At 33.2% G+C, this 17,383-nt stretch overlaps 1 protein-coding gene across 11 annotated transcripts in view; it reads left to right on the plus strand.

Moving 5' to 3' along the window:
* LOC118747307 (tyrosine-protein phosphatase non-receptor type 61F-like) overlaps positions 1-16,913 on the plus strand; it is a 22,657-nt gene extending 5,744 nt beyond the window's left edge. For 3 of the 11 annotated variants that reach the window (XM_036481321.1, XM_036481324.1, XM_036481329.1), the window contains exon 7: positions 16,503-16,754. Coding sequence is in view for 5 of the 11 variants with exons in the window: in XM_036481329.1 (XP_036337222.1) it covers positions 16,503-16,542 (40 nt within the window). In the remaining 6 variants the exon portion in view is untranslated. The other 8 variants (XM_036481322.1, XM_036481326.1, XM_036481331.1 and 5 more) reach the window with 5 other exon arrangements.
* The last annotated feature ends 470 nt before the right edge of the window (positions 16,914-17,383 follow it).

Below are 17,383 nucleotides of genomic sequence, written 5' to 3' on the forward strand. Positions count from 1 at the left end.
TACTAATGCATGAAAATCCTAACCTCAAAAAAATCACCCATTATAAGCGATAAATCTGCTTATTTTTTTTTTGTCACTTGAAAAGGTATTTACAGTACATAAGTGTGTTAGTAGATGTTAATGAAACTGTCCTAAACAACTTCTGAAGCATTTAAAAGACAATTACAAATATCAAATACAGAATATCAGCAGAAGTGTACAAATGGTTAGTAGTTGTAGCCAAGCATCGTATAAAAAAACACGAAATTTAGCCAAAGCAAAAAAGCTGCACAGAAATGACAGAAGGTCCACTGTGTGATCCGCTTCTTATTGTCGCAATACTGTAACCAAATCATAGAAAAACGATTATGTTCATGTTAGCATAAGGAAGATTAAAAACTTCCAAACGGACCCCAGTAAATGCACCATGTGATAAATTTTGCAGGGCTTACATTCATACAAAGAGAGGCAAGTCTCAACATATGTCACATATTCTCAGTCAGACCATTTTCATGAATATTCCACCAAAAAACGCAAGGATTTGTACTACTCTTTATGCACACTTTTGCCGCCAAGTCCGGATATTAGAAAGAGCTAAAAAGATAAAAAGTAAAAAATAAAAATAAATTATGAAATCCTACGAATAGAACTTCTATATAACTAGGAAACGCCTCCGAAGCTTCAGAAAAAAGATGACATTGCATCGAAATCCGAGCTCTGCTTATCACCTTGAATCGTTTCCACGACAGCTGGGTCTCCGTAATCAGAACGAACCAAATTTGTGTAGTATCTAGCCATGTACAGTCCCTCTAGCAGCATTCCTCAAAATTTCTTGGTTAAATAACTCGAAAAGTCTACTTTTTAGGTAAAATACGTTTTTTGTCCTTCTATTTCAGAGAAGTATAATTATTTTTTGTTGATGAGCATTAGAAAGCTAACGAAAAAATGCAACATTTAGGATAAAACTCCAAGTATATACATACGAACATGTATGTGATTTTTAGCAAACGCTGTCACTAGCGTATTATATGGATTGCTGCACGGCTAAGAAAAATTTTTGTTCTTTTCATTTCATCGACATCTTTGGCGACTTTTGATCTGGGGATTTCCCTGTACGGACTGCAAAACAAAACGCTTTCCTCGCGCTCTCAATTTACTTGGGCATCCAGAGCGCGACTTGTACCCAGTACGCATAAACTACGTGTTAAATAATTACAAACTTCCTGACAGGGAAGTCTAAAAAAAATCTAAAAACTGGCATTAAGCAAAAAATGGTTGCCGTTTCGGACAGTGTAATCAAATACATTGGGGCGTATTCATAGTCAAAATAAAGTCGACACTAAAGTTAGATAGTTTTTGCCATAATTTTCAATGCACTATGTGTCAAACAAGCTGCAAGTTACTTTAAAATCGATTTTACTTCGGCTATGAATATGTCCCATAAGGCCTACAGGTATTCAAATAATTAATCACAGATAACACAATATACATACATATGCACTTGTTTTGTTGAAGTTGGACCTTTTAAGGTACAATTCATTTATTTATTGATTACTAACATAATATACATAAGTGTGTTAGCACAGTTTACCAACTAAAATATTTTCTAATAAGTTATATTTACTTATATTCTAACATAAATCAAGTAAGCTGATTCCAATACAATAATTAAATTAATATACAAAAAATAATATCTCTTGTCTTATCCCACAGCCGCTTTCAATTCTCTTAACTTCTAGCGGGTTAACTAATAGTCACCGATTCTTATAGCATTTTTTCCATAGCATCAGGGTCTGATCTTCAAATTATTCATAGTAGTATAACGAGGGACAAATTCGACTTTTAAATAGCCGAAAAAGAAGCTTCATCTTTGGATGTTTACCCCAAAAGTAAAATAAAGTAGGTTCCAAAACCGGAAGAATAAGTAACAAGTTCTTAAAAATTATAACGTTTTTATTATTTGTTGTTTTATTATATTCCACTGTCGTGCACTGATCAAACGTTATGAAAATTCCTGACTAATTGAAGAAGTGAAAGTATTAAATAATTTCGATTTTCTTTTTTATAAGCTTAACATGAGATGATTTTCAACATATCCAAGCGCTTTTTTTAGACATTCGTTCGTAGCATCAAAAAACGAAAACAATTTAATTATTTTAATTAACATAATTCTATGAAAATATTTCATGTTTGTCTTTTGCTGATATATCCAAACTATATAATTTTAATTTTATATTCTGATACTAAGAAAACAAAAGTCTTTTAGAAATCAGCTCCCGAAACCTCTTCCGCTCTTTGTAGATCAGTGTTATTGATGTTGTCTCCTAAATCTCTTATTCCTTTTAGAAATGTGAAACCAATTTAGTCCTCGTGTGAGATGATGTTCTCGCGTTATTTTGATATGCGATATGTGTATAAATATTTCGACAATCAAAGGAATTATAACATTTTTATAAAACTTTTGAAAATATATACACCCAACGACAATGGCATACCATACCGGTCGCATAGGTTAGATTTATAATAATAGATTTGTATACCAGACGATATATGGGATCCTTAGTAGCTTTATGTTTTTACGGAGCTAAGTTTTTCATATTTTAGTAGGTATGTACCTATAAACACATCGTCGTTTAAAGTACAAACCGCGTATCGTCATTCTGCAAAGGCGCGTAATTGATCGATTGTTATCGATTTATAAAACTAGCCTGAAAGGGGTTTGCTTTATAAAAGAGAAATGTTTTAAATAAAAGAGAGTTTATACTGTACAATTTAGGCAACCTTACTCAATCATTATTTTTTAAATTTTATCCAAAAAAATCAACAAGTTTTAATCGTCGTAAAACAATTTTATTTATACCCACGTATTTGTTTTCGTACGTCCCACTGTAATTTACAGTGATTTTTATTTTTCGAGTTTAACCAATAAAGATTTAAAAATAATAATTAATATTTGGGTTTTAATTTTTCGCTCAAAAGTAATTATTATTACTTGATTTTTATTTTTTCGATCAAAAATAATGATTACTTTATGATTTTTATTATTTCGCTCAAAGATAATAATTATTATTGAGTTTTGTTTCTTTCACTTAAAAATAATGATCATTCAAAAAAATCAAAACCTATACCAGCGCGATTTCCGCCGTATCCTTTTCAGAGCGGGCGACACCATAATAAAGGAATAAGCCTCGAAATTTTCAGGTCAAAATTTCAGTAAGTTGCGTCTGTATAGCCTTTTCAATTTTATGAATAATCATTATTTTTAAGTGGAAAAATAAAACTCAATAATAATTATTATCTCTGAGCGAAAAAATAAAAATCATAAAATAATCATTATTTGTGATCGAAAAAAAAAATAAAATAATAATTATTTCCGCTGAGCAAAAAAATAAAAATCAATAATAATTATTATTTTAGAGCGAAAAAAATAAAACTCATAAAATAATGATTAAATGCTGATTTAAATTATTTTACTCATAATGATTACCGTCCCTGCTTAAAACGACGATAAGAGTACGCCCTGCATATAAGAAAGCGAATTCCTTCTAAAAACGATGGCAGTTTAGTCTACGCGACTCAAACAGAAAGGGGTCAAGTCTAATGAAACTAATAATGTTTAATTTCTAATTTAACTTACTTATATATGTACATACATAGTATGTAAGTGAAACGCCTAATGCTTTGTCAAGCCGTACTGAGATGTTTACAGATACAATTTTTAAATGATCTTTAGTATTTTTCATAATTGATGTTTTCCCCACAATTACCTAGTTTAAACGGTGAAACCTGAAACGTCAATGAGTCGATTTGACTTGAATCGAGTATTTAAAAGTATTGAGATGTAAAGTAGTTTTTTAAGTTTCATTCTTGCCGGCATATTTGAGAAAAATGTTTGAACAAAATCTTGAATTTGCTTAATCTTTCGATTGCTCCAAAGAAACAAAAAAAAAGGTTCAAGTACATTGAAGGAATGCGTTTAAAAAACCTTTCGAAAATCTCGATTTTTTTTCTGAACTAACAAAATTTTATGGAAGAAATTTTTACCAGATCCTGAATTTTCTAACGGAATCGCCGACTTGCTTTACTTTTTAAATTAGCAAGGGATTTAAATATTCGACTCTTACTAAGTTCTTGTCGTAGGAGACTTAAGAAACATTTGTTTACATCCACTGTTTAGTATGTATGCCTATGCATAAGAGTCACTTTAATGTTTTAAAGGAATTATTTTAACTACATAATTATTTATGTATACATATAAAATATTTTAGTTTGAATTTTGTATTATAATTTTAAAAAGCGCAACTGTTGACTATTACTAACTAATTGACTAAAACCACTTTTTGAAGCTCGCATTTATGGACCTTTATTAACTTTCTAAAATATACAAATGTATGCAACTATTCATATCAATATATTTAATGTTTTATATACATTTGGTATACTTATACAATCACTAAAAGTTTTTTTATGAAAATTTATGTAATTTGTCGATTATATCCACAGATTTGGTCGCGAAAAACACTAATTTTCGATTGAACGAGTTACGAAAATAATGGAATAAATAGTTCGCAAAATATTTCATACAAATTTTGATTGTTCAGTAGACAACTTACAAGCAAACAAAAAACAGCTCTTTGCAAGGCAATTTCTCAAAAAAAAAAAAATAAGCAATTTGCAAGAACCTAGGAGTCGTCTTTTTACATTTTTTGGCAATTCCTTTTTTTTTTTTAAGTAGTTACTGGCATTAGGGCGGTACGTTAGGGTAATAAGAACTGAGATCTGGTGGGTAAGTACTATAACGGGGTACTTGAGGTCAATGAATTTGCATCAAAAAGAATTACCTCCACGAGACTAGAAGATTGATTTATCGTACTTTAAGATCCTACTGTAAATGGCGAAGATAGAACAAAAAAAAATTTAAAAAGGCGACTGTTACGTTCGAACAAAAAAAAACATGTAATTTTTATGCAAAAAACAAAACCGACTTCAATTCTCATATACAAATTTAGTAGTACCGTTAAATTCTGTATGATCAGATTATCGGATCAAAACCAAAGTAGTATGGGACCACCCTTGGGGTACGACGAACGAATTGTTAATTGGTTTTTTTTTTTTTCGAAATCACCTTGCAAAAATACTTTGGGCGAAAAATAGGTGCACGGCGAACATTTTTTTCCGATACAATTTTTGACTCAATTAAGGTTTCGATCTATTGAGGGTTTTCAGGGCCTTTTTTTAGCGTAACGTAGTCTTCTTATCCCATCGGCTATCCCCTTAAACTGGTATAGCCTTCATTGAACTATTAAAATTTGTTTGGAAGTGTTTTCGGGTTTAAAATTGTCCAAGCAGTCTACCCTGTATTACGAATCGAAAAGAAATCATTCGGGCTCGAATACTTGGCACTCGTTCGTGTCGCTTTTTGAATCCCATTAAGTTTTGAATCGAAATACAGAGTAGACCCCCCCGTTTTTCTAATATAAGGGAATCGCCCAAATATTTTAATTCATCACAGCCACTATAGGCTTTGCAAAGTATACAGTAAATATGTACACATCCATATTTATATATTTGGCTTGGGGAGGTTTTGAACTAAAGAGCAAAAGAGCTAGCTCTTTTAAGTGAACTAAACTAGTTCATTAAAGTGAACTACAATTTTCTATGGCAACACTCCAATAAAAATGGAAATGGAAATAATTTTAACACATTTCGCATCTAGTTTTTCATTGTAAGGTCATAAAGAAGCAAATGATCGGAATTCGAAATTTTATTTCATTGATTTCATTGTTTTACATCGTTTATTGCAATTTGTGTAAAAAAATAAATATTTGATTTGAGTTTTTGGAATTTGTTGTTTAAAAAAAGACTTTCGCTTTCAGATGCCAAAGTGAAGCGCAATTTGGTCGCATTTCGAAGGCAAAATTTAATAAAAGAAAATGAAAAGCAGGCACTGCCGAACTTCCATAAGCATTGTTGGTGGCTCTCATGGAAACTTGATTCGCCATATGAAAGCCAAACATCCTTTTGTGATTTTGGAGAAAGACGAATGAATGAAAATGACTGAATTATGTCGTTATTAAAGAGGGCCATCGAAGATTTGAAAAAATTCCTTTTTTACTTCACAGATTAATTCAATCTTTTATAGTATTTGTTATAATACTTACATTTTTGTTCTGTAGCTCAGCTCCTACTGTTGTAGTTTAATTAGGGGAACTATAGTTCAATAATATGAACGAACTAAGACTCAGAAGAGCTAGTTCAATAAGCTGAACGAACTAGAAGTGAATTAATCTTTAAAGTGAACTAAAAAATCCAACTCTGGTATATATGTATGTACATATACATACATATGTACATTCCTGTATTTAGGTATCCGTACACTTGCATTCATATATATATCATAATCAAGGAAAAAAAGCGTTGTAACAAATGTAAAAAAAAACTAATTTATGCACGTTCTTGCCTCTTCCATCACCAAATTTAAAAGAAGACGACGAAAACTATAAATGCTTTTTTGCAAAACCCCTCAATCCGAGGATAAACTTTAATGGTTAGTATGCCCCACACATTCTCGACTGGGTTAAGATCAGAAGAACACGCTGAAAAAGGGTTCGAATTTTGTTGCTTTCTAAACCACGCCGTCGGTCCGAGCAACACCTAATATTAGAAAATGTTTATTCTAACAGCAGTCGCCCTTCGCCTGGCAATGGCAAACCGCCGAGTGTATTTCTGCTTTGAAAACGCGTATCATAAAACTATTTGCCATTCGGAGACGGCTTAAAATTGTGTGTCCCTCCATTTGTGTAACAACATAAAGACGCACACCACCGCCACTTGAAGGAGAAGTTCGGTCAAACACTTAGCAAAAGTATAAGCGCCAAATATTTATTTATTTTAACCAACAATCTGTCTTCTTTATCGTATATGTAAATCCCAGCTAAACTATTCCGCCCTTCACATTAAGCCATTTTTGAACTGAAGCCTGATAACTTAAGCTTCCATTTCGGCTCATTCATCTGCGATGTCATTTGGCACCCTGTGGCACCCTACTAGGAAGTGCTTGCAGAGCATTGTGTTATGCTCCTTAATGGCGAGTATCTGCGCCTCGTCGAGCAGGTGGTGTTGGGGCGACATCAGAAGGCATCCAGTCGCGCTCCGAAGTACCGTGTTCTTGCTAGTCTGCAGCTTTGTCCATTGTGTCCTACTAGTCCCCGGCGACCACACTGCATAAGTTAGTACTGGCCGGCCAATTGCCTTGTATGTTGCTAACAACGTTTTTTTGTCTTTGTCCCAAGTGCTGCCGACCAGCGACTTGAGGACCTTGTTGCGGGCTCTGTACTCGGTTGACAATTGCGGTTGTATGGTCCGAGCAGGAGAGCAGATTGTCTAAGGTAACTCCGAGGATTTTTGGGTTATTCACCGTCGGAATTGGTTCGCCATCGACGTGAATGCCCAGCTGCATTCTGACCGCCTTCGTCCAGGTGGTGATTAAGGTTGCAGAGGAATTTGTAGGCGAAAAAAGCCCTCAAATAGGCTGCTGACAGCACCTCAAAACAAAATAATCAAATGTGGAATATTCGAGAAAAAGATATGTACATATGTATGTATATGTGACCCGCGGTATGGGGTACTTTCACACACCGGACAAATGTTATGCACATCGGGGTGCAGTGCGGATATGTCGGTAGAAGTTCTATAAGTCTATTAAAGTATCCAGACCCAATGAAACAACAAAAACTAAAGAATTCCGTTATGGAAACAAATGATGTTCTTCTGTTGCTGTATTAAAGAGCACCCATATTAATTTTTCTTTAATATCTATAATGTGCAGACATCGGTCTGTTACAATTTTATTATGTGTATAGATAGAGTAGATGCCACGCCCATTTTTCCGATAACCTCCGGTTTTCTACTTGAGCATGGAACTGATTTCATATATGTACATCCACACCGCATCCAATACTCCAGCGGAAATACATGTGCGGTATCAAATTTCTAGTTGTGTGGGAGACAACACGCCCACTTTTACAATAACCTCTAGTTTCTTACTTGAGAATGGGGTGGGTGTCATTTATATCCGAACCAAATTCCAGTACTCTATAGCAAATATTTTGGTAGATATGCGGTGTCAAAAATGCAGTATGTATGTATAGGTGGTGCCACGCGCACTTTTACAATAAGTGCGCCTATATTTTAAGTTAGATTTCGTTTTTAGAATCTTTCAATATTTCGAAATTCGTACATAGTTTGAAAAAATTCACCCAATCAATGAATATTTTAAACGAAACTTCTTTTCAATTATCTAACTATATATTTATAATAATAATTATGTAAAGGGTCGCACTATGGGACTACAGTGGCCAAAAGTGGTAAAAACGGATTAGCGAATTCTGGAAAAGTAATTAGCAAAATATCCAGCTAACCCAAACCACAAAGAATTTTGGATAAAAATGCATATTTGCAACCATGACACGAGCTTAAAGTAGGAGCAATGCGAGAAAATAAATTTGTAAGAAAAAATTTTGATTTTGTCGCAATAAATTTGAAATAATTTTTCCACTTGTGCGGATATATAAAAAACCAATCTGATTCATGAGCGGTTTTTGAATATATCTGTGGTCAAACATTGCTTTAAATTGTTATAAATCTTTTGAAATGTATGAAATAGTTTACTTTGAAATTCTACATAATTTTGTGAGTGTAAAAATTTTCGAGTGCTTACTTTAAAAAGGGGAAATTTAGGACAAGTTAACATTAAATATGCGTGTCATATCTCAAATAGTTCCAGGTGCGGGGAACTGCGAGTTCAGCTTCTATTCTTTCTTTTATAGACCCACCTCCTGTAAAATTTATTGAATTTTTATTGTAGAACTGAAAGGAAAGACTCTGATATGTACATAAAATGAATAATATGCAATATAAGGTGGAAAGTAAAGAAGCTGTAGATATTGATGACTCGCCAATATATTAACCACAATCAACATTCAGCCAAAAATGGAAGCTTCTCTGGACGAGATCCGTTTTCGATAGCAAGAGTCCTGCTTGCCTTAGCTCAGCTTTTGTTGTATAAAATGTAGGTAAAATTTTAAGCTTCAGTGTAAATATATATCGTGCACATAATTTAGTATGCAGGTATTGTAAATGTTTTCGTTTTGTCATTTTTAAAATGAAGAAATAGGAACTTTTTTAGAAATAAAATAAATGTGCCTGTTCATTTTCTCCAAAATTCATGAAACTTAGTACTTGGAGCTAAAAAAAAGTGGTGTAGGAGGGGGGCGCCTAATAAGAAACTCTTGATTATCTTCCAAGTTGGAAAATTTGGCTTTCATCAAAAACGTTTTTTTTTATTTTTTATTTGCTCCTGTTTTTCTAGAATTACTGGACGATAATGTAAACCGATTTTGACGATCTTTTAGATTTAAAATTTTCTCTTTAAAACCAGCATATGCTCTGAATTTCATCAAAATCGGACAACATTTACTATTTCCGCCCACAAGAGCTGTGGGCGTGGTAGCGCGTTAAATTTTACCATTTTCCACATTTCTTCATTCCTAAGTTCCGAACAGCGCATATACGAAATTTTAGCGAATTTCTAGTACGGTTACTACTTTTGGCCGCAGCTTATATGGGGACGTCCCACTGTGGGACTGTGTGTTTGTGTGCATAAATGAATACATAATTACAAATACATACGTACATACATTTATACATACATATGAACAAAGAAAAAAATATTAAAGCAATATCAACTTAAGAATCGTGCGCCGACCGAATTTTTTTCGAAGCGGTGCACAAATTACATACTTAATTGTTCTAAAATAGGGAAGCATTTCAAAATAGAATTAGAATACTCGATCAAAAACCTGTTGAGGTTGTAAATCACAAATAAAAAATGCATACAAATAATAAAAATATAGTTGAAGTAATATACATACATACATACACAGTACATATGTGAATAGAGCGCTTTTTTTTATAAAAAAAAATGGCAAAGTGGACAACTAAGCTAAGTAAATAGAAGGCGTTCAAAAAATATACCTATATACATGTGTGTGTATATAAACATAATGGCTAACGAGAAGTAATGTGAAAATTGAAAATACAGATGGTGAAAAGGAAATAGAGTGGATATATTTATGGCCACATAATTAGAGACACTACTTCTTATAAGTTTTGACCATTTATATTTTCTTTATTTATTTCTTTATTAATTTTTTACAAAAATTTAGTTTATAATGCAACGAAAACTATGTAACCCAAAGTCGCAAACCTTGTAGAAGATTTACAAATAAATTGCCACTTTTCAAAAAATGCTCATCTAAATTTCAAACCTATTAACAGAATTTCAAGAAAAATTTCCTATATGCAGTTTAATACTCCACTCAATTTTAGTACAACATTGTTCAAGTCCCAAGCGTTGATTTTCAAGATTTTTTTGGCGGACGGTGTTACGCACTTGCTTCCATACAAAGTATGTTCGAAAACTTGTTTATATGGGAGAAATTAAGCAACATCGGCCGCAAAAATTATTCTGAAAAATCAGCGCGAATTCTCAGCCGCTTGAAACTAGCACAATATTGTACTAAAATTACTATAAAACTGCATACCCGAATTTTTTCTAGAAATTTTTATTTTAAATTTGAAAATTTTTTATGAATCTTGTGCAAATATTTGAAATTTTAAATTTGGTTTTCGTTGCAGAAAAACTAAAATGTACTTTACAAAAAAAAAAAATCAAAATACATTAAGAGAAAATGTGCGTCTAATTATGTGGTCACTACTGTACATACTCCTAGTTTTTGATTACAGCACATACATAAATACATATATTAATTTATATAGGAAAAACAATTTATTTTTATATGTACCACAAAAAAATACTTCAAAAAACGAGAAATGAAGATAATGGAAGTATGTATATGCATACATACACATGTGCATGCATGCAAGTAAGAGAAATACATATGCATATGTATGTATGCATAAATAAAACTATAGCTGCAGAAATAATTCAATACATAACATTTACACAATAATATACATAACTACTTTTAAATATGTATATGAAACCCCTTAATAATAAAACACCTAAAAACATGATATGTATGTTTTAGCTACTAAAAATTATAGTAAACAGAAGTATAATAAAAATAAAGATAATTTAAGAAATAATTATAAAAAGAACTGCATTGAAATTTTTATTCAACCAACCCCCCCTCACAACTGGCATGTAGTACATATTTTTTTTTGTAATTTAAATACATAAAAATCTCATAATTTTGTGTTTTTTATTAAAAAAGAAAATGTCCTTATTTGTTTTGTATATGTTTTTTTTTTGTTTTTTTCAGACGAATGAAGAAATATTGATGATGATGATGAGGCATGAATGGAATTGATGTATGGATGTTGCGTAAATGGATAATTAATTATGAAGATGGTCGAATGAAGTAATTTGAATGTCTGATATGAAAACTAACAAGCGACAACGAAACAGCCGACATAACGCATTAATTTCTAAAAAAAAACAAGAACATTATCTAACACTTAAACACTCCCCACACAAATAGTATATATGTATGTATTATGTTACACATCTCTACATATAGACTTCTCACAGCCAATGAAAATACTCGAACAAATGCTTAAAAAATGTTATTTTACTACATACAATATACATAGTAGACACTTTATTCTACTAATTGGTGTTTCTTTCCAATAATATTTCCTAAGTTAATTAAAAACCTTCTTCTACCACACAAAATAACATAAATGCCTTAATTACTTATTATATTGTATTTAGTATTTGCTTTGAGATAATGTAACCAATACATTCATTATTTGATTATTTTGAAATATCCCTAAAATGAATTTGGATTTAAATCGTATGGAACCTAATTTTATCATCTGTTTTGCGCTTGCACATTCGGTTTAATTATTTAACTTTTGTCTTTAACTTAAAAACTGCACTTAGTTTTAATTTACATTTAAAATTGTACAAAGATCCTACGGGCAAACTTAAAACCAACAACAAACACAATAATAAATAAAACTGGCACATTTCCGTTTCAACTCATTCTATTTCATATACATTACGTTTAAGTTCTCTGTTGCTTTTGCCATTTGCTTTGCAAAAAAAAAGAAACTTATACCAACTGTAAAAACGATATTTGTTGCGTATAGGCAGTATATTGCACTGCGTGGCCACAGAGGCAATGGACCACAATCAGTGGCGGATTTAAATATTTGCCGCCCCTAGGCAATTCATAACTTGCCGCCCTTTTTTCACGAAAAAAAAAAATATATATATATATATCAAATATGATTGTTATTGTCAGTGCTTTATTACAATATAGTAAAACACGATGTATTCTGCACTGAAATGCTTTAGAGGTTTGGACAAGTAGAATCCAATTATCAGGACATTGAAGTAGCGCTATGCGAGTATACAAAATAAAATCGCTCATCCGGAAGATTTTTTGACCTCGCGCAAGACAAACAGAAGACCATACACAGATACACTGCCTAATTTGACATACGACGGAAGCTGACCTTCAGATTATTCACGTTGATACACTTATGAAAAACTGGTGGGCTTGGTATCAAGAATTTTCTCGAAAATGCACGCTCGTTTTTCGGCAGTGTTGTCAAGTGTGGTAACCTTTTAGATGATTCTCGTTCTCGGGGCAGCGTGTCGGCTGTTTCTTTGCGTCACGCGCAGGCGCGCCGTCAGGTTTCTAAGCCGCGTGAATGAAAGTTAAATGGAAATTTCAACGACTGCTATACTAAGGAAAAATTCGCAGCGTAATTCTAATTTTGAATTGTATTGAATGAGATGAATCATTAATAATATTTTACAGACACAAACACAATTTCAAGTGCAGCTGAATCCAAATAAATTTTTTTCTTTTAATTTAGTTGTTTAAATTTTGCCGCCCCTTAATTCTGCCGCCCTAGGCTTCAGCCTATGTTGCCTGTACGATAAATCCGCCACTGACCACAATACTGCTGAACACACCTTCAAAGCAAAACCAAGAAAATTGCAGGGCGTTGCTTTGGTCCAGAATCGATTCGGCAGAAAAAGTCTGGAAACCGCATCTAGAGAAAGCGTTTTCGACATCAATAAACATAGCCAAAATCAACTCATTAGGTGCTGTAGGCGTGAAGTTTTCGACAAAATTTTGGAAAAAGTGTCTCGAGCTCTTTTCTTTGATGAATCTTTAGACCTAGTTATTAGAAAAAGCTGAGGTAATGTCTGACTTATGCATGAAATTTTGCCAATTTCCCATATGGGGCAAACTTGAAGTACGCTTTTAAAAATATATTTTCCACTATAACCAAAATCAAAGCAAAGATTTGTAATCGGAGAAGCGACAAATCGATGTTCTCAGGATTTACTTAAAAGTTGTGGTCCATTAGATTCATGACTCAGTTCGTTAGATTCATGACTCAGTTGCCAGGCAAATAAAGCGTACTACAATTTGGTGGGACCCAATTTCGATCCTCGGTCCGAGCGACTGCAAAATTTTATTTTTTAGTTTTGTTTCAGTTTTATTTAATTTATATTTTTTATTTTACTTTCTTTTTTATTTTATTTCATATTATAGTTATATTATTTGGTGGTACCCAATTTCGATCCGCGGTCAGAGCGATTTCAAATTTATTTTTTTTATTTTTTTTTTAGTTTTATTTAATTTATATTTTTTATTTTACCTTCTTTTTTATTTTATTTCATATTATTATTATTTAAATTTTTTATTTGGGCCGTACTGATGAAAAATGGCAACATTGTTGCAACTGCCCAACTGATAATACATTGCTGGAAATTCATACAGAACGCGATACTTTAATAATTCGCCCAACACTGCCGTTGTGATTGCAACTCGAACAAGCCTTTTATTTCACATTATTTGTTATATTATTAGTTAATTAAAACTTAAATTAAACTCTAAAAATTAAAGAATTAATTAAAATGCTACTGAGCGTGGGACTCAAACTGTCAGGATACAATTTTAATCGGATTAACGTTGCCGTCTATGCTTTCTGATGCAAGTAGTGAAGTTCTGAATACCCATAAAACGAATATAGGTAATGCCTTCAGGACAATAATAATTAACACAAATCACTTATATGGTAGTGATGTACAAACAATTTTCTTTAAAAATACGCATACTTTTTAAAAATATTTGTTTCAACACATTTTGCAATAGGTATTAAATTTATTATAACTCATATTAATTGATTAATCACACAATCCGCTTTTAAGAGCTCGGCGCTAAAAATTAAATAAAAACCTATAATAAGGCGAGATCTCAGCTATTTCCACAATTTCTTCAATAATATTTCCACAATGTCTGAATGATTTACATTTCTGTTGTTGTCATATATTGAGCTATTCAACCTTGATAACATACTGTTTGATATTGGAAACATTTTGCAGCAGAAACTATTGGCCTTCATATAACATATTATTCGAACTATTGAATTGAGGCTTTCCAACCTCATCTTACTTCGAATCTTAGTTTTTGTTGAATTCATTACATGTGAGGCCGGCAAGTATAATAATATATATTTACTTACCTATATTTTCAAACATTTTATTGACTGTTGCGGTTTTCAGTCCCTAGGCAATTATCCAAAATTCTTCGGATGGAATGGTTCTGAGAAAAGTTAATCCATGGAAAAATTAAAAGATTTAAATATTTAGTTTCCGCTCCTTTTCTTTCCTTCAAAGTCAAATAGTGAATTGGCAGGTCCCTGAAACTCGCCTTCTTGTGATTCACACACTTTTCTGGTGACAAAATCAAAGCTTTTTTGAAAGTATTTAATTGACTGGCTAATCGTTTCAAAAGTTCTTCGATTAGGGTGATTAAAAATTTTTGACAGTTTTTAACCCTTAATTAGTCGCATGGGGCCCCAGTGACCCCAATAAAAGTGTTGAAAAAAGAGTTTTCCAAGTAAAAAAACGAAGTGTGTATTAACAAAAATATTAAAGCACACCATTATCGTTAACTTGAAAAAATAAAAATATTCAGCCTCATTGTGTAAGTCGCAAATTAGGCTAAATTGTACGACTCGACAACATTGGCATTGTCTACTGTCGTGCTGAAATAAATAAACGACGAAAATTGTCGAAAATTGTACAGTGCTGCCAAGTTTTTCCGTTTTAATACACTAGTCGAGTGGAAATTTTAGGCAATGACGTGAAATTTTCGATACGATTCGACTCTCGAAAAACGACTTGCATTCGACACGACTCGCGCAATGAGGGTGATTATTTCGACTTCAAACTTAAAAAAAAAAGTTAAAACTTACTTCCGCCAAGAATGTTACGTTAGTAGGCGCATGGGGTCAGCACTCAAGCGAGTAGCGACACATGTGTACACGACGATATTCTAACCGTGACTAAATAAATAAAACGAAATGTATATTGTCATAAATATTAAAGCTCTTTATTAAAGTTAACTTTAAGAAAGAAAAGTATAACTTTGACTTCAAACTTAGATACAAAAATAAAAACTTACCTCCGTCAAACAAAACGTTACATATGTATGTGGTCGCATGGGGTCAGGGCTTAAAAGAGTAGCGACAAATGTGTGCACGTCGATGTTTTGGCCGCGACTTATTTACGTACCCCGCGGTGAAAAACCACTGGATTTTTTACAAAAAAAAATATATATTTTATTACACACGTTTTATATATTTTGAGAGAAACACGATCCCATTGTTTAAAAAGTTTAGACCCCTAAATTTAAAAAAAAAAAAATATTTATTGCATTTTTTTATGACCTGCTTGCACGTGTGCGACCTTGTCAAAATAGTATATCACTCGAACACAAAGTACCTTGTAGTGCTAATCAAGATCTATATTCTTTTTTAATTTGAGCCATGGAAGAGGTCTCTAGGCCGTCTGAGTATTCTTTAGAAATTAAAAACTTAATTAACGGAGCATAGAACAGAAAATCTGCACAACTATTACGCTGTTGCAACAACTCCAGCCAGCAAAGAAACGTAAATTTTGCCGACAGTGCAGTCTAGTACAATTTTCCATATCCGGAAACGTATAGAAAACGACTACAGTTATCATTCATTTTCGTATCCGGAAAACGTTCGAAATGTTCGAAAAAAATATGATGTTATTTGAAAGCAATAATTGTATTTTATTAGTTCAAGCTTAACATTTGAAAGCAAGTATGCGTAGTGGGCAGTGGCTGAGCGTGCAGAGGAGCATGTCGTTATTTGTTAGCCTTCAGAAGGTGCCGGGTTCCAATTCCGTCAGGCGCTTCCTAGTTTTATTTTATTTTTTTTTTTTAACCATGAAAAATTATCTGTGAAGTGCAGAAGTAAAGCGTATTGAACGAAAAATTCAATCAGACAAATTTCAGAAAACAAAAACAGCGAAAATGTATCCGTTTCACAAACAATTTTGGTAGTTGTCTGTACATGGGAAAACGATCGTCAATATACCCGAAAATGCAATCGGTAAACGGACAAAAATACGCACTTCATCCACTTTTTTCCTTTTTCAGATCGGTTTTCGGATTTTTTGCTGGCTGGGACATCAATTAAATGCAAGCACGGTGAAATGCCAAATCGGGGCTTAGTTGCGCAAATAAGGCATTTTCATCAACTCTAGTTTACAAATTAAAGAGACTGATGATTGCCTTGAGTTTTGTTTGCTTGCAGAAAAACAAAAAACTCACAATAAATCTAGGCATGCGCAGGTAATTCGACAAATATAAAATAAAATGTACGAAGTCTCATCGCTGCAAAAAAATTAAGTTTACTGAATTTTTATTTAAAATGTCTATTTTATGCAGTAAAAACGTGTAATTTCCCCTCGAGATCGGTAATTGGTACAAACTTTAATTTTTTTGGATGTTCGAAAAATCTAAATCCGATAGAATTTCGCGCCACCAAATGAAATGAGGAATCAATTCTGCTACGTACCGGAATGACTCGGGTTTCACCCGACCAAGGGCTGTTGTTTCGGCGATCTAACCCCGTTTAGGTCGGCGAAGTATCTCAGAAGTTGTCCGTCCATAGGGCAACATTCACTACGCATTCTCCTACTCAGGGCTGGCATCGAGTCAAACCCTGGGCCAGAAATATACACCTGCTGTGTATGTCGGAGACGTTTACACCACAACTCCACCTCAGTCAAGTGTAATGCCTGCGAGGGGTGGAGTCACCTCAGGGTCTGCTCGGGACTACGGACACATAGACAGTGGACCACGTCGTACGTGGCCCCCTGTTGCTCAAATAGAGCAGCCTCCACGGCAACTCATAGTCCGCCCGTGCAGCCCCACACACTCACACAGCAACCACACACAGTCGCCACAACACAACAACATACCACAGCCACCACAGCCACCACAGACCACATAACACACACAACCGCACCACCACC

This window comes from Rhagoletis pomonella, unplaced genomic scaffold, assembly GCF_013731165.1.
Source record: "Rhagoletis pomonella isolate Grant_MI unplaced genomic scaffold, Rhpom_1.0 Rhpom_scaffold_00011, whole genome shotgun sequence".
Lineage (NCBI taxonomy): Eukaryota > Metazoa > Arthropoda > Insecta > Diptera > Tephritidae > Rhagoletis > Rhagoletis pomonella.